Source organism: Microtus oregoni, unplaced genomic scaffold, assembly GCF_018167655.1.
Source record: "Microtus oregoni isolate MIOR12 unplaced genomic scaffold, Mior012 000011F_ref0000422, whole genome shotgun sequence".
In the NCBI taxonomy this organism is placed as follows: Eukaryota; Metazoa; Chordata; class Mammalia; order Rodentia; family Cricetidae; genus Microtus; species Microtus oregoni.
The window spans coordinates 17,118,501-17,132,816 of NW_024543070.1; the positions used below are offsets into that span (position 1 = coordinate 17,118,501).

Here is a 14,316-nt window from a genome sequence, read left to right on the forward strand (position 1 = left end):
TGTAAGAAATATATTCGAACGCCGTGTATCCAACCTCTTCCTATAACTTTGTAATTGTGTTCTGCTGACTCTTTTAAAATAGTAAATTATTCTGATTATTTGATTTAACTCTATAGAAAATAATTGAAGATGCAGATTTTCTGTTACCACCGCAACACAATGGGATTTCAATTCAATACTAATAAGTTATTTACTATTTTATCCGAATAATTCTTTATTTGATATTAATAAATTTACTCAGCACAGACTGTGGGAAATTTAGAGCATATTTTTTAGGCTATCTAACTTTAAAGTTTTTGTTCAGTCATTATATCTGTTCAGGATTAAGGTTATTTCTGTCATATTAAAAAACTTCAATGTCAATTATACTTATTATTTACTTGGAAAAATTCATTAATTTTCATCCAAAAATAATGTCAGGAGTTATATTTATCTGTTTATAGTATTTTCTTAGAAAACTATGTGAAGAGTCTAGAATATAAAAGTTATTCTAAATCTCATTCATTCAATTTTGTTATCATTTAACCTGAGATACAAAAATATATTGGAATTTATATGGAACACTTATAAATGGCAATGAAGTTCATCAGCATTTTGTTAAAGAAGAAAATATTTTAATCATCTCAAGACTATATGGAACCAATTAATCAGCATCTGAATCTTGCCAGTAATATTAAGTCATTGAAAAACTCAAATATTCCCCTACTAAAAAGTGATTGTAAGTGGATACCCAAAATAATCGAGTTTATTTTCTTTATATGAACTTCAGTTTTCAATTGAACACACCAATAGTGACTTAATGACTATGAATCTATACCAAAGAAAAATAGTTCTCATTGTCTGCAATTGTTTTTGTGATTGAAGACACAAATCCTAAATCAATACATTGTACTGTTTAAAAGAGAAAGAAAAAATTAGCCTATTGAGCTGATTAGAGTTAGAAAAAAGATCATGATGAAAATTTTTAATCTCTAGTTGTCTGAGTAAAATACGCAATGTTTTTCGGAAAGACTCCATACTAAATGAAGGTCCATCACTATTTTGGATTGGAGGAATATGTTACCAATATACATATAAAGAGTAATTTTTAGATTTGTGTGCATAGGGGTTTGCAGAACTAGTTAAGGGATCATGAGAGAAGTAGAAAAATTCTCAAGAGGTGAGAGATCGAGCAGGTACTGGAAAACATGAAACAAGAAAACAAAAAGCCAGGCAAACTAGGGACAGAGAAGGGCACCAGACAGAGAGGTGAGAGGAAGAGGAATGAAGGGCAGGAGTGTAATGAGAGATGTGTGACAATGTCATCACAAAGCTCCTTAATTTAAATGCTAACCTAAAAACTTACTTTAAAAAACTTAAAATGCAATTTGCAATGTCTTGACACTACAAGGTTTCCATGAATCTAACAATTATAACAGTAAATCCATCTGCTAGTAACACATCTCAAATACTATCAAGCCAGGTGTGATGGTGCAGGTCCCTGATCCCTACATTCAACAAGCAAAAGAGGGATTGAGAATTCAGTAACTATACCAAGATGATGTGAGAGGAGGATGGGGAAAGAAAAGAGAGAAATAATAAAAGACATGATTTAAGTTTCATGGGGGAAATCCTAATAGGTACTTAAGAGAAAGCGGAAAGATTTAACTATACATTTCTTTTAACTGAACTGTTAGCCTTATTTCTTTGGGTTGTGTACTCTGGATATTGTTCTGAGTTTATTCACAGATAATCTTGTAAAAAAAATTACAACATGAAAAAGTGAGTGAAAAGTAATAGCAAAGTCACCAACCTAAAAAATACACAATAACTCAGTAAGTTTATATCTACTAGATATAGCAAATAAATAAAAAACAAAGATATCTACTATTATAAATATTATACATATAAACATATGTATGGTCAGGGGGAGAGAGAGAGAGAGAGAGAGAGAGAGAGACAGAAGAGAGATAGAACCAGAAACAGGTTCTCCTCTTAAAGTTGGCAGCTAAGCCAGGTGTAATGAATAGGTCATGCCTGTAATCCTGGCACCTGAGAGGCTGATGCAGGAGGCTTTGAGGCTAGCCTGAACTACATAGTAATTATAGGCCAACCTGGGCTATTGTGAGACTCTGCCTCAAAAACATAAAATAAAATAAATAATTGGATATCAAACTCAGGATAGCTGAAACATTTGATTAATATGAGCTCTGACTATGGAAAAACAGGAAATTTTGATATGATTTCAAGTCAAGGCATATATTTCATAAGTATACTTGATATAGTGGCTAATAAATTTTTAATTTAACATGCATTTATTATCCATAATCTCTAAAATTTGGCATTGAGGCCAGTCATGAAAAGCTCGCAATTGAAGGCAATATTGTGCTTGCATTTTTGCCCTGATTTTTGTGTTGTCAAACTTGCTTAATGATGTCAACTTTTGTTGGAATTTATGTGTGAAACACAGACTGGATAACAAATTCATAGTAAATGGGAAAGGACAAGAAATTGCTAGGGACCAGAACTGAAATGATAAATGCTGATTGTCTTGGTGATGTTGGGATTACTTTGAAAACTGAAACCATGGGTTATCAGATAACCACTAGTTTCAGTAAAGCACAATTGATTGGGTGTTTTTGTCACCATTGCTATTACTCAGGGTTCTCAGGAGGAGCAGAACTTATAGAACATTTATTAGAATGGCTTATAGACTGTGGTCCAGCTGGTCCAATATGATTGCCTACCAATGAAGACTCCTAGAATCCAGTAGTTGTTAAATCTATCTCAGTTGGCCGTAAGTATACACTAGAATCCTAAAGAAGTCGATTCTAACACCAGGGAAGGAATGGACTTGCAGTGAGAGCAAGAGCAAGCAGGCAAAGAGAGTAAGCGTCCTTCTTCCATATCCTTTATATAGGTTGCCACCAGAAGGTGTGTCCTAAGCTAAAGGTGGCTCTTCCCACCTTAAAAGATCTCGATTAAAGGTATACAGCACCACCTCAAAAGATGCAGATTAAAATTGGGTCTTCCTACCTTAAAGAATTTAATTTATAAAAAAAAATCTCTTACAGGTGTAACCAATTGATGAAAATTTAAGTAATTCCAGATGTAGTCAAGTTGACAACCAAGAACAGTCATCACACCATGTAACTTAACTATCTTGTTATATATAAAACCCATCTCTACTCTGTTTAAGATAACAATAGAAGCTATTAAACTAAATCATACACCACAGAAAAAAATATTTTGAGTATAATTTAATTTTTTCTATTTTAATACTAAGTTAGACTAAAGTAACACTTTTAATTTCATATTTCTTTTTTCCTTTTTTTGAATTTTTTGAGGTAGGGTTTTTCTATGTAACAGCTAACACAAGGATTCTACTGGTGAAAGCTTCTGTGTTCATAATAGTTATATTAAAATTACACATCTCAAGCAGGGTATTGCATACTGCATAGACAAACATCATAAATAAACTTCTAGAATAAAGTATACTTGAAAGCATCACTAGAAATTTTGGGGCATAGTGGTCCTCAAAGAAAATATAGCCGGGGATATATATTTGTCACAGAATAAAGCGAGAGAGAAAATCTATTTTATCAAGCAAAACACAAAAATAAAAAAAGTAATAGCCCACCTGCCCGGAAACGTCTCCTCCAGCAGAATGGTTTTCGGCTCCCACATCGGTCACTGGGTAGGGTGTAAGACTGGGGCTGAAGGCCATGAGGTCAGTCTTGGGCAGACCCTCTCCAGAACACACCCTTTGCTGTCTCTGCTGAGAGTACGACCAGGTCCCCACCGCGCTGGAGCACACCAGCACCGGCTTTCCAAGCCCGCACCCACCTTGCATAGGCACTGTGGAGCAGCGCAGCGCGGTGTACAGCAGCAGCGTGAGCACCAACAGGCTGGACACCGCGCAGATGGCGATGATCAGGTACACGTTGACATCCACCAGCGACGTCTCTGAGACTGAAGCACGCCCGGATGTCTGTGAAAAGGACTTTGGCGCCTGGCCGCTTTCCACTAGAGACACTAACACAGTTGCAGTAGCTGTCAGTGCAGGCTCTCCATGGTCCTTCACCAGCACCAACAGAGTCTGTCGAGCGGCATCCGCCTCATCCAGGGCACGTGTTGTGCTGATCTCTCCTGTGTACAGACCCACCCGAAAGGGACTGCGCAGGCTCCCTGACGCCGACTGCAGCTCATAAGAGAGCCATGCATTGTAACCAGAGTCCGCATCCACTGCTCGCACCTTTGCCACTATGTGCCCTGAACCCACTGATCTAGGCACCAGCTCGCTCACTGACCCGCCGGCTCTTACAGCTCCGTGGGGCAGCAGCGTGGGAGCATTGTCGTTCTCGTCCAGCACAAACACCTGCAGAGTCACATTGCTGCCCAGGGAAGGCACACCAGCATCCCGCGCGCTCACCTGGAACTGCAGCAGCTCCAGCTCCTCGTGGTCCAGAGGCTGCAGAGCAAACACCTTGCCGCTCTCCGCGTGCACAGACACGAAGCTCGACAGCGAGCGCTCGCCCACCCGCCTCTCCACCAGCGAATAGGACACCAGCGCGTTCTCTTGCGCATCTGCGTCCATGGCCGATAACGTGAAGATGTGCGCACCGGGCGGGTTGTTCTCCTTCACGAACACCGTGTATTCGGACTGCGGGAATGCGGGCGCATTGTCGTTCACATCAGCCACCTCTACGGACACGCTGGCTGTGGCCCACAGCGAGGGCGAGCCCCCATCCCGGGCGGTCACCACCACCTTATAGTCAGGTGTGGTCTCTCTGTCCAGAGCGCTGTCCAGCACGAGCGAATAGTAATTCTTGAAGGTGGACACCAACTTGAAGGGAACATGCAGAATCAGCGAACAGGTCACCTGTCCATTGACTCCAGAGTCTTGGTCTGACACGCTGATCAGGGCAATTACAGTACCCAAAAGAGCGTCTTCTTTCACCGGAAGCGACAAAGGAGTAAGGACTATTTCTGGAGCGTTATCATTTTCATCCAGGATTTCCACGAGTACAGTGCAGTGAGCAACCAGAGGTGGATGTCCTTTATCTGTAGCATCCACATGAATTTCATGATTGTTCCTATCCTCAAAGTCAATAGCGCCATTTACTTTTATCTCTCCAGTTTTTTCGTTTATTCGAAATTTCTTTCTTATGCTAGATGGGGTCAACGAGCTAAATGAATACTCCACTTCCTTGTTTACTCCTTCATCTGCATCAGTAGCATTCAGCCATATTACTAACGTTTGATTCTCTTGATTCTCAGACATCTTAACTTCGTAAACAGATCTGTCAAACACGGGAGCATTATCATTAGCGTCCAATACCTGGATCAACAGAGAAACCGATCCGGTAAACTCGGGTTTGCCTCCATCCGTTGCTGTCAATAACAACTTTAGCTGAGGATTTTCTTCCCGATCTATCAGTTTTCGAAGAACAAGCACTGGGAATTCGCCTTTGCCCTTTTTGTTTACAATATCAAGGACAAAATAGTCGTTGGAACTGAGTTTGTAAGTAAGCATCGCGTTCTCGCCAACATCTGCATCAGATGCGCCTTCTAGTGGAAATCGAGAATCAAGCAGTCTAGATTCAGGTACCAAGATCTTTTGTTCTGCTACAGAGAACATTGGAGGGTTGTCGTTAATGTCCCTCACCTCCACCTCCACATGGAACACCTGCAGCGGCCGGTCCACGATCACCTCCAGGTGGATGCCACACTCCGCGCTCCGCCCGCACAGCGCCTCCCGGTCGATCCGAGAATTCACAAACAAAATGCCATTCTGCAAATTTACCTCCAGAAGGTCCCCGCGGTCCTTGGATGCCACCCTGAACAGGCGGGGCACCAGCTCCGCCAGCTCCAGCCCCAGGTCCTGCGCGATGCGGCCCACGAAGGTTCCGTGTTTGGCCTCCTCGGGGACAGAGTAGTGGAGCTGGCCGCTCCCTGCCTCCCAGGCTGCGAGGAGCAGAAGCCAGAGCAGCAGACGCCAAGCTCCATGGCTCCAGCATCTGGACATCACCACAGAACCATTCTCTTGTCTTAAAACTTCATGAATATGGCGTGTGGAATGCGCACACGTTTTAATATCTTCTGGTCGATTTCCTAGTCTCATTTTTTTAAAATGGTAACGCTGAGATTTCTGAATGTAGCTACTTCCTAACCCTCGAGAAACAGCGAATTGTCTTTGTTCTAAAAAGCTACTATTTTGTGGACGGCAGCGACATCCAGTGGCTAAATGTGTAAGTATATTTCTATGAGCGCAATTTTTCTTTAATTTACATCTTTGATTTATTTCTGTGGATTATTATCTTTGTGGACACTTAGTGCCACATATTACATATCTAACACGCTTTAATATTTAATGTGGATCCATAGTACAACTTTTTCTTCAAGGTGAAACCACAAGAAGTGATTCTTTCCTGGATCTCGTGATAACTACCAGCTAAATTTTAACATGCCCTTAAGAGTCATGAAATAAAAGAGGGCTGATAATTTATTGTGCAACGGGTGTAGGCTCCTTCAAGTTGTAATACTCAGTTCAATTACTTTTGGCATTGTTTTAAGGTTAAGTAAATTTCATTTAGACAGCAATTTCAAGACACTGATCCAGTTGTGTGTTAGACGCTTGTGACTCCGAAGTCAACACTAGCGTGTAGAGATCGCCAATGTCCCCATCAGCCATCCTCCCACTTACATTCTTATACACGTTCCTAGCAACCATGCAACCTTGGCTTCCCATCCATGCAAACTCTCCGTGTGCCTTTTCCCACCTTCATAATATTATCTCAATAGTAAGAAAACATTGTGTAAATTATAGATTATTGAAGTCTGGGGAGTTTCTTTGGGAGAATGAGCCCTTCATGAGTATGAACTATTGTCAGACTCCAGTTTGGACGCATTTATTTTTATGATGCTTATGACCAAATCAGGCTCCTCGGGAGGAAAAAACATGAATTTCCTTTGGAAAACGGTCACTCTCCAGTGCCTAAACTCTGTCTAGTACACGAACTAAAAGAGATGATTATTGTATTTAAGAAATTGAAAATCGGTTACATCAGTTACACCTTATATTGACTAAAGAATCTCATTTTGAGTAAAGTAATGGACAAATTCATAACTTGCTTTCAGAGTTTGCTACAAGAAAAGCGTTTCCATCTTTTCAAATTTTTAAGTAGTCTCTGCATTTCTGTCATCCAATGTATCCCCACCAACACAACTTACCTTGAATTCGGACTTATACCTTCAAATGTTTCGGTTGAAGTTGTTTTTCACGTTCCATGCATTCGTTAGGCTTGGGTTCAGTGTTTGCTTTTTGTGTTGTTTCATTGAGAGAAGAATTGAGACATACCCCTGCCTGTCCTCGAATTCACTTTGTAGACCAGGCTGGCCTCAAACTCACAGAGATCTGCCTGCCTCTGCCTCCAGAGTTCTGAGATTAAAGACGGCGCCACTACCCCCTGCAGGTTCAATTATTTGAACACTTAGTATAAACTGAGGGGAGCTATTGGTGTCATTTGCATCCAAGACAATTCTGTCTTTTAGAGCTAATACCTTTCAGTGCTTACTTTGTTCTTGGTAACTCTAAGATGCATTCCTTCTTACTCATTTCTACATTGATGCAACTGGCAAATTGGCCTTTTATAGTAATCCACAGTATCTCCCAGCTTACAGGCTGCCATCATATACAAATTTCAGAATTTGTGAAATATCTGTGGGGTTAATTTATCTTTGAGTACATAAGGAAACTTAAGAACAAGGAATCCAAGGATGTAAGACTTTTAAGAGGCTGAGAAATTAAACAATGAGGAGATAAAACACACGTTGCTTTGCCTAACAGCTGACAGTGTAGGTCCCTATACCAGCTTCACTTGATCTAAGATGGAATTTTAAAACCAAAAATGAGGTGTCATTTATTATGGTTCTTCCTGGGATTTTAGTTTGTTAAGTTCAAATGAAAAAAATTAAAAAACATAACTTGGGCTAAAGGTACAGTTAAAAAAAAACAGCACACAAAAGCTACAAATTACAGTTTCATGGTGTTAAGTATAGCATGTAAGGACATTGAAGATGCGTTAGATGCTTGTCTTGTGGAACAATAAGAGAAAAGCATATTTTTATCCATCATAAGGAAGTTTTTCCTAACTTTCAGGTTATTAATTACAAGAGAATTTAACGGTTTAAATCTTTACATCACAAATATTTAATCACTAAATCAAAAAAAAGGTAATTTGAAATATCCCTTTCCTAAGAAAGAAACTCTTAACTACTGGGAGAGAGTGTTTTCTCTAATATCATAAGAGGAATAGTTAACATTATAGAAACCACTGTCTGTACACATTTTCTTATAATTTACATTAAAAGAAATTTAGGGATATATTTTACTTTCATTGAAATAAGAGTCTTATTTATACTCTTTGTAATAGAATTATATTTCTGATTTGGGGGATTGTTTTTGTCATCATTGTGGTTTAGTTTGGTTTGGTTTGGTTTGACTTTTTTGAGGCAGGGTCTCTCTGTGTAGTCCTGACTGTTCTGGAACTCGCTATGTAAACCAGGCTAATCTCGAACTCACAAAGATGCACGTGCCTCTGCCTCTATGCTAAGATTAAAGGTGTGCACAACCATGCCAAGTCTAGAATTAGGTTTCTAAGTAGAGAAGTGGTTTTCTATGACTCCCTGGTTGTTTTGTGTCTCCATCCAGAGAACAGCTGGAATTTTATATTCATGTTAACTGAATGACTACTAAGCCATTGTGGGTTGTTTTGTTGTGGCTACTGTTGTTTGGTTAGTTTTTGTTTTTCACAACAAATACCTTTCAAGTGTTGTTGAAGCTCAGCATTAGCAATTTGATTCACACTTTATGGTTTTTAAATAGAATTATGTTATTATAGTAACGCTTTAATTAAAATTAGCTGTTCATTGAGCAACAAGTGTAGCTACTTATTCTAACAGGAGTGTGCAAACACAAGTCTTGTCCTAATTTAGATGTCTGCAATTTTAAAACCTCTGGTAGAATTGTAGAGAATGAAAAACAGTATATAAATAATGTAAGAAATTCTTCAACGAAGAAATAAGTACACGAATAAATGCAATTCTACAGCAACTCACCTTCTCATAGGAGTCCAAAGAAACAGATGGTTCTCCAGATCCATCTGCAGATCCAGGACACGGAGGTAGACCTGGGCTGAAGGCCATGAGGTCGGCCTTGGGCGGACCCTCTCCAGAGCACACCCTCTGTCGCCTCTGCTGTGAGTATGACCAGGTCCCTACTGCACTGGAGCAAACCAGCACAGGCTTCCCCGGCCCGCAAGCGCCCCCCGTGGGCGCCATGGAGCATCGCAGCGCGGTGTACAGTAGCAGCGTGAGCACCAACAGGCTGGACACCGCGCAGATGGCAATGATCAGGTACACGTTGACATCCACTAAAGATGATTCGGGCACAGGAGCACCTACAGAGGACCTCGAAGAGGTCTTTGGTGCCTGGCCATTTTCCACTAGAGACACCAGCACGGTGACCGTGGCAGTTAACTGAGGCTCACCGTGGTCCTTCACTAGCACCAGCAGGCGCTGTCTAGTCCCATCTGCCTCATCCAGGGCCCTTGTGGTGCTGATCTCGCCGGTGTATAGGCCTACACGGAATGGGGTGCGTGTACTGCCTGGCCATGACTGCAGCTCATAAGAAAGCCAAGCATTGTAGCCAGAGTCAGCATCTACAGCGCGGACCTTCGCCACCACGTGACCAGGCTCCACAGACCTGGGCAACAACTGATTGACATCTGCACTGCCTGTCCCAGACCCAAGCAATACAGGCGCATTGTCGTTCTCGTCCAGCACAAACACCTGCAGAGTCACATTGCTGCCCAGGGAAGGCACACCAGCATCCCGCGCGCTCACCTGGAACTGCAGCAGCTCCAGCTCCTCATGGTCCAGAGGCTGCAGCGCGAACACCTTGCCGCTCTCCGCGTGCACAGACACGAAGCTCGACAGCGAGCGCTCGCCCACCCGCCTCTCCACCAGCGAGTAGGACACCAGCGCGTTCTCCTGCGCGTCCGGGTCCATGGCCGACACCGTGAAGATGTGCGCGCCAGGCGGGTTGTTCTCCTTCACGAACACCGTGTATTCGGGCTGCGCAAACGTGGGTGCATTGTCATTCACATCAGCCACCTCCACGGACACGCTGGCTGTGGCCCACAGAGAGGGCGAGCCCCCATCCCGGGCTGTCACCACCACCTTATAGTCAGGTGTGGTCTCTCTGTCCAGGGCGCTGTCCAGCACGAGCGAATAGTAATTCTTGAAGGTGGACACCAGCTTGAAGGGGACATGAGGAGTCAGGGAGCAGGTCACCTGCCCATTGGCTCCTGCATCTAGATCAGTCACGCTGATCAAGGCTATAACTTTCCCCAGCTGTGCGTCTTCTTTAACAGGAAGCCAGAGCGTTTTGACAGTCAGCTGTGGAGCGTTGTCGTTAGCATCGATAACTTCCACAAGAACTGTACAGTGACCAATCAGTGGTGGGAAGCCTTTATCTCGTGCCTCTAATGGAATCTTGTAAGCTTTACTTTCTTCGAAATCAATAACTCCTACAACTGTAATTTCTCCACTCACAGCATCCATGTGAAACTTGGATTTTATATCTGGGGAAATATCACTAGAGAATGAGTACATAATGTCCCCATTCGCGCCTTCGTCCAAATCTGAAGCATTGACTTTGATTACCAACGTCCCGTTTGGAACGTTCTCGGGTAATTTCACGGTATAGAGAGATCTTTCGAAAACAGGAGCATTGTCATTGACGTCCAGCACTGTGATGAGTAACTGAACGGTGCCGGTCAGCTCGGGTTTGCCTCCGTCGGTGGCCGTGAGCAATAAGCGCATCTCTGCGGTTTCTTCTCTGTCTAATGGTTTCCGCAAAACAAGCCCAAGAGGTTTCACCTGTTCGTGGTTTTGTGGTACATCCAGAGAGAAATGTTCATTGGTGCTCAGTCTGTAAGTCAGCTGAGCATTGGAACCGACATCTGCATCTGACGCGCCCTCTAGTGGAAATCGCGAGTCAAGCAGTCTGGATTCCGGAATAAACAGAGTCTTTTGTGCTGTTGGGAACACCGGTGGATTGTCATTAATGTCCCTCACCTCCACCTCCACATGGAAAACCTGCAGCGGCCGGTCCACGATCACCTCCAGGTGGATGCTACACTCCGCGCTCCTCCCGCAAAGCGCCTCCCGGTCGATCCGAGAATTCACAAACAAAATGCCATTCTGCAGATTTACCTCCAGAAGGTCCCCAAAGCCCTTGGAATCCAATTGAAACAGACCCGGCACCAACTCTGGCAGCTGCAGTTCAAGATCCTGAGCGATGCGGCCCACGAAGGTTCCGTGTTTAGCTTCCTCTGGGATGGAATAGTGGAGCTGGGCGCTCCCCACCTCCCAAACTGTGAGAAGCAGTAGCGAAAACCCTAGACTCCAGCCCTCTGGGACTGCTCCGCCTAAATACAGCATTTCAGGAGCTTGATAATTCCAGTTCGCTTAAATTACCTCCAATGAAGAGAAGCCATCTATCTGGTTCTCTCAATTCCACCCTCCCGAGTTCACCATTGCTCACCGGAGTGACAAAGAATGGAGCGTCTTTTCTCCCGGAAAAAGGATGGCTGTGCTTGTCTTGAATTAGAACGAATAAGAAGGCCAAGAGCGACATCAGGTGGCCCAAAGAGTAAGTACATATTTGGCGAATAGACATTGGACCATAGACTTGCTAAATCTTACTTTACTCTCTGAATTTTATCATTGTTGAAATAGAAAACCACCTTTCTCTTCCTGCAGGTATTATTAGATTACTGATATTTGAAACTACAAAATACAATAATTATAGTTCTCTTGTGTCTGAGAAAACTGTCCACATAACTTTAAAATACTGATGAAAATGGAGTGGCGATTAAAAATGATCAGTTACACAATCTCAAACATTAAATTTGAAAATCATTTTGTTCTGTAAGTCAAGATCATCCATATTCCTAAATTTGAGATTCTGATGTTACAGACTGCTGTGGGTCACTATGCCTAGGGAAACTAGGTGGCCAGAAATGTATTGATCAAAAATAAACTTTTTCATGCCGGATGAAAGTAATCAGTAAATATATTTATGTAGTAGTTTTCTTAAGTAATTTCTTGAATTCTAAATGTGTATTTATAGAGTATAGTTTAATTAAATATCCCTCTTAGAGAGAAAATGTTATATATATATATATATATATTTCTCTTTATTAATATTTATATAACTGTTCCCACCATCATGTTTTGCTCCTACACCTACATAATGTGATTGGTTTCAACCACTGTTATATGCAAATAGCAGTCTCTCTTCTTTATCTCTTCTCCAGCTTGTATTATATCATTCCATACTACATTTCAATTTCAGTATTATTCATTCCGGATTTAGGGAGAGGTCTACCTTTAAAGCTAGGATTCCTTCCTTCAAAGGTTCTACCTAAGAGAAACCCTCTTTTGAGTTCTAGTCTCTCATTCAAACATGAAAATTGATTAATTAAATCTATTGTTAGTCCTTTTGAGGTGTAAAGTCAAAATCACAGGCATTATTGATAATTATTGAAATGATCAGTCATCAAATATGGCGCTAGATGATATAAAGGGTCTTTAACACCATTTGTCCTTTGTAAAACCAATTATAATTGAGGAAGAAGCTATGATGAAGTCACATCTGAGAGTCAGGGAGATGTCAACACAATAGGAAAAATAAAGTCATTTCCACAAAGAAAAGGCTGCACATTCTATTCAAATAGTGAAATAGACAAACACATACAGAAATCCAAAAGTCCTTAAAACTGAGAGCTAAAGTGGTTTATTTATGTAGAGCATTTTGATAGACAAATAAGATGATAAACCTAGACAGGAATTATTTACAAATGTAAAACCAACCATAAAAAGAAACTTGTTTCTGATACCTTTCATTTGGGAAAGAAGGATAAAATCTAGTCATAAATGATTACATGGGGGCTGGAGAGATGGCTCAAAGGTTAAGAGCATTGCCTGCTCTTCCAAAGGTTCTGAGTTCAATTCCCAGCAACCACATGGTGGCTCACAACCATCTGTAATGGGGTCTGGTGTCCTCTTCTGGCCTGTAAGCATACACACAGATAGAATATTGTATACATAATTAATAAATAAATATTTAAAATAAATAAATAAATAAATGATTACATGGTGCTATTATGTCTCTACCAGGCTCCAAGAATCCAGAGTCCCAGAAACCCCCGATTCACTTCCATTAAGTCTAACCTTTCTCTTCTGAGGAATGTGCTCCATGGCCAATTAGTCTGCAATGTCGGGGCAAATAAAACAGACACAAGAAGCTAAGAGAGAAGTTCTAGAATTTACACATTGAAAGACAAGAAAAGTATCTTAGACTTTTCCATGATTTACTTCCAAAGAGCAAAATATTTCTACGTGAACTAAAGAATCCTCATTATTTTGAGTATTTTATAGTGATTTTTTAAAGATTTTATTTATTATTTATTATGTATGCAATATTCTGCCTCCATGTATGCCCGCATGCCAGAAGAGAGCACCAGATCTCATTACAGATGGTTGTGAGCCACCATGTGGTTGCTGGGAATTGAACTCAGGACCTCTGGTAGAGCAGCCAGTGCTCTTAACCACTGAGCCATCTCTCCAATATGTTATGCATCTATCTACAACAATGGAATTGGAATTACTGCACACAATACTCTTGTTATTTAAGGTTTTGTTAAATCATATGAAGTGCAAACTCTATGTAGAGACTGGGGAGAAGGTGCTAGAGTTTGAACCAGAACCCTTGAACATACTATGGAACATTTTTATGAAATACGCCAACTCATACACAAAAGATTAACAGAAGTTTACTGTATCACTGATTCAAGTTTTGCCGATGTTTATCAGAAGAAGAGCAACTATGGATCAGCCAAGGATGTTCAAAAAATATTAAATTATTAAAAATATTGTAAAAATTTCTGTACTTGTAAAATAAATAAATAAAACCTGAAATGGTGAAAATTGTCAGATCCCAGAACATGGGGCTGAGAGAAAAGGATTATGAGGTAAATTGGAGATACATGGTTGACACTATTTTTAAAAAAAAAGAAATAAGAAAAAGAAAATAAAAATTAATAAATTGAGGGTTTATCGATAGCAGCCTCATACATTTGTCTTCTCATTGTTTTACTTTTGTCTGGCTTATTAAAGATGAAGGAGACAGTGAAAGCTAAACATAGGAAAGGAAATTACCCTGCATTTTATGACTAAAAGTTTCAAAAGAGGAATAAATATTACAAT

General features: G+C 41.0%; 2 protein-coding genes across 8 annotated transcripts in view; both read right to left on the minus strand.

The window, feature by feature from the left end:
• The window catches only part of LOC121453419 (protocadherin gamma-C4), a 725,389-nt gene that overhangs the window by 674,047 nt on the left and 37,026 nt on the right, over positions 1-14,316 (minus strand). The gene's annotated exons all lie outside the window — the stretch shown is intronic.
• The window catches only part of LOC121453417 (protocadherin alpha-4), a 207,780-nt gene that overhangs the window by 141,516 nt on the left and 51,948 nt on the right, over positions 1-14,316 (minus strand). The window contains exon 1 of one of the 7 annotated variants that reach the window (XM_041660176.1): positions 9,100-11,589. The exons of 5 other annotated variants lie outside the window; for them this stretch is intronic. In XM_041660176.1, coding sequence (XP_041516110.1) covers positions 9,100-11,487 — 2,388 coding nt within the window. In that variant the 5' untranslated portion in view covers positions 11,488-11,589. Of the gene's footprint in view, positions 1-3,619; positions 6,136-9,099; positions 11,590-14,316 lie in introns of those variants that run through there. One more of the 7 variants, XM_041660171.1, reaches the window with a different exon arrangement.